The sequence below is a fragment of the Aegilops tauschii genome, chromosome 7 (genome assembly GCF_002575655.3).
Source record: "Aegilops tauschii subsp. strangulata cultivar AL8/78 chromosome 7, Aet v6.0, whole genome shotgun sequence".
Classification (NCBI taxonomy): Eukaryota; Viridiplantae; Streptophyta; class Magnoliopsida; order Poales; family Poaceae; genus Aegilops; species Aegilops tauschii.
Window position 1 is genome coordinate 375,399,581 of NC_053041.3, and position 6,784 is coordinate 375,406,364.

Here is a 6,784-nt window from a genome sequence, read left to right on the forward strand (position 1 = left end):
TACGGCAGCGGCGCTGCTGTGGTGGCATGTGAGGCAGACACAACTACTCAAAGATGTCGATGGGCAGTGAATCAGGATGGGAACGCTTAACGGCACGGCCAGGTGTGGGTGTGATCGATTTTGTATAGCACTGTGACCGATTACATGCCCCCTAGGGCGTAACCGAACAAAGCCTGACGGTTTTGGATAGCGCCGTAATAAAAAAAAAGGCGCTCAAACACAATACTCTACCTTGCGTAACACAAATAAATAAACCCACGGAGCTCAAAAACGCTTCACTGCACAATGCAAATCGGTTCACAGATTGAACTTCCATATAAGGTTCCACGGGAACGTGTACACAACAGAATGTCCTGTATGGCCAAAATTAAGTTCAATTATTGCAAAGACTGAAAGATGCAGAGATTTCTGACTATGTAAATGATATGGCCAAAATTAAGTTCAATTATTGCAAAGACTGAAAGATGCAGAGATTTCTGACTATGTAAATGAAAGAACTACGACGGGCGATTGCAAGGGCTCGCCACATCCAACACAACTTGGAAACATCAGATCACCCAGCCACATGCTACATGCGAGTCGATGTTATTGCACAGCTGGCTGTAAATTCGGAGACCGGTACTGAACTGCATCGACCAAGCATCAGAGGATTGTGCATCTGTTTCTTTGTTCTGCGGGAGATATCGTCGCCTGTTGAAACCTGTTTGGATCAAAGGAATCCACCCCATACTGCCACAACACAAGGAGTTAAAACTAAAAGCATTTGCACTGAGATACTAGTAGTAGTAATAAGGATCAGCAGTGTTATACCTTGTCTCTCATTCTTTGGCTCCATGCATCGTTCCTGATTGGACGGTAGTCAAGATTGGGCACCCTGGGATCGGTAGCAGTTTGCTTATTCACCAATGGCTGACGGACTCCGGACCTCGGGCCAATGTACTCATCATCACTGTCATAATCATCTTGATTGCCTGACTGCACTATGAGGGCTACAGTGAACAACAGTGCCTGCAAAGATGGTGCTAGTGAGAAACCATCGGATGTTTTAGCCTATTGTTACTGATCTAGAGCATCAAATCTGATCACAGGATTTCACTTTTCTGGTAGTTTTTATCTCAAAGATATTGGAGCAACTTAAGTATGGCATGATGAGAGATGTGCACATTGAGTAAAAAAGATAACAACAGCTACCACTTCTTTCACGAAAATGCATACCCAGGGCTGCGCACATGTTAGTATGGAATATATAGTGTGAAAAATTAACAAGTCATCAGTAAGACCTGTCATTTTACAGATTACAACATATTCTGTTGATTTTGCTGTCTAAGCTAGCAAGCCTTGATATCAGCTAGTACAGCTAGAACCACGACATTTTTTTTGTTGGGATTTGTGATGATATCCTTTGCAGGTAAGCTGCACAAAACATATTAAGAAACTGATACTTAATGTGGAAAATCAGATGCTGCAGTTTCTTGTCAGATGCATAGGATCTGGATAATAAAGCAACAGAGTCACAGACAGGATTGTTATCTAAACAACAGTATTACCGCATCACAAATTTATCTCTGCATAAGCTTAGGATTGTGTGACACAACATTACAAGCATATAACAGTTGTTCTTTATTTAGACCAGATTTATAAGTGTCACAATAACAAGTTACTTTATTGGAACAGATAATAAATCTAGGTTGTTTCACAGATGCTTCATCAAATTACAGCGAAGGAAATTGTTCCGCTTTTACCTCAAACACAACAGCTCCAAGTGCGACCCATTTTGCGGTTCTCCAATTTTCTTTCAGGAAACTGTAGATCATGTCAAAGTTACCAGTTTTATCAACTGGAATTACCTGCACAATAAAAATGAATAAACTCGAAGTTCCCAGAGAAACAATCATGAAAAACAAACAAGAGATGAGGCCTACTAACATCTTTCCAGCTATGGTCAAAGAAAATGAAGCATCCTGCAGCAAGCTCTACTAGTATGAACAAAATGATGAGGAATGAATACTTTTCTGAATGTCAAGGAAATCATAACATGCAGATTTGTTACCAACAGCATCCTAAACCAATCACACAATGTAAAGCAAAACATTTACATAAGACTGCATGTAATTTGTTTCTGAACTAATAATACTATGAATATCCAATAAAATTTTGTCTCATGTTACTTAATCAGAAATAATATCCCACATCGTATTACATGTTGATCTCCATAAGAACAAGAATATATATAGATGTTTTTTTTATGATTGATACCTTGTTACACAGTGATTCATTGTATTATTGTTTGATAGTTCATACAAAATTGACATGCAAGAAAACAAATAAAAAGGATCTCCAGAAACTATGTTAAGGATACAGTGGATAAGCAGCATCCACTCCTAGCTGACGCTCCAGCACAACCGAAGATGGAGGTAATGAAAAGTATAACACCGACGCCTATAAATGCAAAAATAAACCTGCAGAGAACATAAAAAAGGTGGGAAAAGTAGGTAAAGGAAAATCCATAATGCAAGACATTCTCAGTCCTTGGTTAAAAAACAAAGATATTCTCAGCCCTGCATGAGCACTTGCATATAAACTAGACCCATTCTAATTCTTAATTATGACAATTCAATTCTCAATACGGAACGAAGATCCTATAGACGAGAACAATCACTGACATTAAATACATAAACTAAGATCAGTAGCAGGGCACAGTACCCTCATTGCAGTGATATTTTTCTGCGGTAATCCGATTTAAGTCTTTGAAAATAACAAGTACAATTAAATGGATACTACAAGTATTTAAGGAAGGATGCGGAGTGTTAATCACATGAGTTCCATAATAACCACATCAGAGAATCCAAGCACAAGGAGATCAAGAGACGACTCACCATGCGCTGATGAGCTTCTCCGAGGTCCCATCAGAGATAGACACGTCAATAAGAAGAAGCATCGGCCGGCCAAGGTGCACTAGGTCGCCGCTTGGAGGCGGCGCCGGCGGCGACGGAGGCAGCAGCTGGAGCCAGAGCACGAGCAGGTAGGCGCCGTAGCCCGCCATGGCCAGCCCGACAGCCATGAGGACGAGGTTGAGCAGCTTGAGGACGCACTCGAAGAAGCCCCTGCACGCCATGGCCGGATGGATCGGTCGACCGGCCTGCCTCGCGCAGAGATTCAGACGGCGGCGCGCATCAACTCCGGGCAGGGACGGAGCGCCTTTGACCGACCCGGCTGCGGACCAACCTGCTTTTGTCGATGGATCCGGGATAGGAGAAGTCGTGAGGGAGGGGGGATCGAAATTGCCGGCAGACGACTGGAATGTTTGGTTCGTGCACCCGCGATGGATAAAGAAAGAATTCCGGGAGGAAGTGGGCGCCGTGCGTTTCTCTTTCTCTCTCGGGCCCCCTTCGGCCTCTCTCTCTTTCTCCCTCTCCTTCTCGTGTGACAGTCGAACGGAAACTGTTACCCGTGTGACAGTCGCCTTAAATTACCTAAACTGCTATGTACTCTACGTCTCTACGTATATGATTTGTAATTTACCATAGCAAATATGCCCCTAAGTTACAACGTGAGAACAAATATATCACACGCACCTAGCTTAATAACCATGGCTTTGACACCTCGGTGTAAGAACAACTTCAACATGTCGACTGTCCACGCGCGTCTGTTTGGCTTAAAACGGACAAAATGACGGCCCAATGCGCCGACGTAAATGGACGAGCATATGTATTTTGTCCATGCGCGATCCATTTCAGGTCTAAATTTGAGTCAGGTTTGTATCGACATGGACATGGAGCGGGCGCACGCGACGCCCGGCCTTGTCCTTCCTGACCCACCAGTTGGTGGCACATCCACCTCATTTTCCTTCATTTCCCAAAACCCTCCCACCCGCTCGCTTTCCTGTCCGCACATCATGGCCAACGCGCCAAACCCGTCGCCGGCCTCGCCACCACCATCGACAAGCCCCGCGCCGTCCTCAAAAACACGCCCCAGCCCAAGAAGAAGGAGTTGATGGACGCGCAACGGACTATTTAGTCGGCCAAGAGGGCTAGCCAAAGGAAGGTGCAGGCTGACAAGCTGGAAGCCACAGCCGCCGCCGCCCTTGCTACCGCCGCCCTACAAGAGGCCGCCATCGTGGAGAACAAGGCCCTCGTCTGCAGGTCCGCCCGCTGGCCTTTTAAGTTTAATTTGGTTTGTACGCAGACGAAAATTGCATTGGAGGGTTCGACGCACTAGTCAGATACAAATGGACACCAAGAAAAGGTACATATATTACTCAATCTATTTTTTGCGAGGGACATATATTACTCAATCTACTAAAGAATTATTGGTTAGAGTATAAATTGATGTACTATTAAGAAAACAGCTAAATTAGTTTGGTGGACGTAATTTATTCTGGTTGTTACTAGTACTAACTTTTCATTGTACGTTGCATTCTTGGAGACATGCAGCTCGATGACACGCCAGCAGTGAAACGGAACGCACAAGATGGATGATATGCTGTGACAGACGACGACATGGACGGCGCCTACCCATAGCTTACTTGTATCCTAGCGGCTTTGATCCGTCCACGAAAAGTCTCCTGCTTATCCTCTTTGGATGCGTGCATGTGAAATAAACGCAACTAAGTAATGAGATGACCAGCGAGATGAGATCATCATGATAAGCATACTAAATTCTTTTTTCGAAAGATTTCATTGTCGACGGCAACAATTGATAAAATTAGGACAATGCTAACGCTCACACGTGTTGTGGGAACGAAACCCGTCCACATACTCTATAACACACAGACTGCGTCACGTCACCGCATGCATATATGTAGGAATCTTTTTGAATTTTCAGTTTTTAAAATGTTTTATCTCTTAAATGAAAAATCCGATTGAAGATCCGTTTTCACCATTAAATTCCTCACGACGAGATCTTCGAAACTAGTTTGCATATCAATATATTTCGGCGATTTTTTTACTAAAAGTTGTCATGTCTATTGCATATTAATTGCCATGGTGTTTACACTGAAGTTGACATGATATATTTCAGCTATTTTCTTCTACATTTAAAAGTAAATTTTAACATTTATAAAACGGGGAATTAAGAAACTAGACTTGCCATGAACCATAAACTAAAATTGCCATGATACATGCACTTAAAATTGCCATGGTTCATAAAAAAATAATTTTCATGGTCAAAGTACTGGAGTTGCCATAATCAAAACACTAAAAATGCCATGCTCTACAAACTGAAATTGCCACATGGCAACTTTAGTTTAACCACTATGTCAACTACAGTGTAAACATCATGACAACTTTTGGGCAATTTTTTTTTTTGTCGAAACATATCAACATGGGTCTAGTTTTGAAGATCTTGTCGAGACGGATTTAATGGTGAAAACGGATTTTTAATTCAATTTTTTAATTAGGAGATAAAATATTTTTAAGCCGAAAACCAAAAAGATTCCTACTGATGTCATCTGTTCATATGTGGCAAAATAAGTGGTAAAGGAGGCGTGTGGGCGATGTGCAAGACACCACACGTGTGGGCGTTAGTTTTTTCCTAAAATTAAATAAATAAAGTAGTCTGGTGGTCCAAGCGTTCTCTCTTCGAGATTGGAAGTGCATCATGATTAGGGCCATTCGATCTTTCGGGATGCGGCATGTGGCGTTAGAGTATCTCTAGCAGATCCTATGAATCATCCTGTCCGCAATAATAGTCGCTGTAATAATTATTATTATATACGGGACAAGAAAAAAATTGTCGCACGCACGTCCCGTAAAACGGTCTGTCCTAAAAGAAATTAAGGGGATATGTATATTTCGGCCCTCCCGCCACATATGTCAAGTCCCCTTCATTTTGTCGTTTCCTCTATCTCTCGTGCAGCTTGGCGGGAGCAGACATTTCAGCTTGCGCCATCCATTCTGTCGTTGCAGCCTCCGCATTTACTAGTGGATTCTTGCTGTCCCCGGCCACCCCGTGCTGTCAAATAGTTTTGCCGCCCTTCGTCGCATCTTCTCCATCAATTTTGGAGCTCGGGGATTGCCAATCTTTCCCGCGGGTGCGTGGCCGCTGCCGCCATGGATCCGCTCCGAAGCTTTGCGTGGGGCCTCGTTGCATGTGGATCCAGCTGCTCCGACTGCGATTGAGCCGCGGAATCATCCTCGCAGCCGCCGCACATGTCGGTGCCACGGTTTTGGGGCCGTGGGGAAGTAGGGGCGGTGGAGTTGCTTCCGGTTAGCGGTGGGGAAGATAGATCAGTTTCCCGGATTTGCTATAGGCCAAAGGTAATCTCTAGTGGTTTCTATGCGTTTTAAGTTTAGGTGACGGGCAATATGTTAGATTAAATCGCGGGTTATTTTTCTTAGATGTCATCAGAGTCGAATGGTTCCGACATAGAAGAGATGCTTTTTGACGAGAATGTCATCACCTCATCTTGTTGCATCTCGTCCGAAAATTTGAGGCCGGCAGGAAGAGGAAGCGTCGATGATCGATGATTGGTCGTCTTTGCATTCCACGCAACTGAGCTCTCGATCATTCCATGTTCATGAAAGATTACTTCGTTGAGGTACCGACCTATCTGGCTCACCTCTTCCATAGGCATTAATGAATGCGCAGATCTCTTTTTCTTCGTATTGTAGAAGCTTGCGAGTCAAACTGTCATTTTTCATTCACCGGAGGAATGCCGCCAATTTGCTGGGGTTTAGTTCGTACCAAAAGATATTGACGGCAATGAGAGTGATAGAATATGGCATCCCGGCTGACTACACCGATGAGTATCTTATTGGAGAAGATACCGCGCTCAAATGTGTGT

General features: G+C 43.6%; 1 protein-coding gene across 1 annotated transcript; it reads right to left on the reverse strand.

Moving 5' to 3' along the window:
- Positions 1 to 296: 296 nt before the first annotated feature.
- On the reverse strand, positions 297 to 3,431 carry LOC109755723 (tobamovirus multiplication protein 2A). Its single transcript, XM_020314611.4, has 6 exons — positions 2,877 to 3,431; positions 2,360 to 2,459; positions 1,927 to 2,007; positions 1,743 to 1,847; positions 811 to 1,008; positions 297 to 729 (listed from the first exon to the last, which is right to left on the reverse strand). The coding sequence occupies exons 1-6, from the start codon at positions 3,113 to 3,115 to the stop codon at positions 643 to 645; spliced, it is 810 nt and encodes a 269-aa protein (XP_020170200.1). The 5' UTR covers positions 3,116 to 3,431; the 3' UTR covers positions 297 to 642.
- Between the last annotated feature and the right edge of the window lie 3,353 nt (positions 3,432 to 6,784).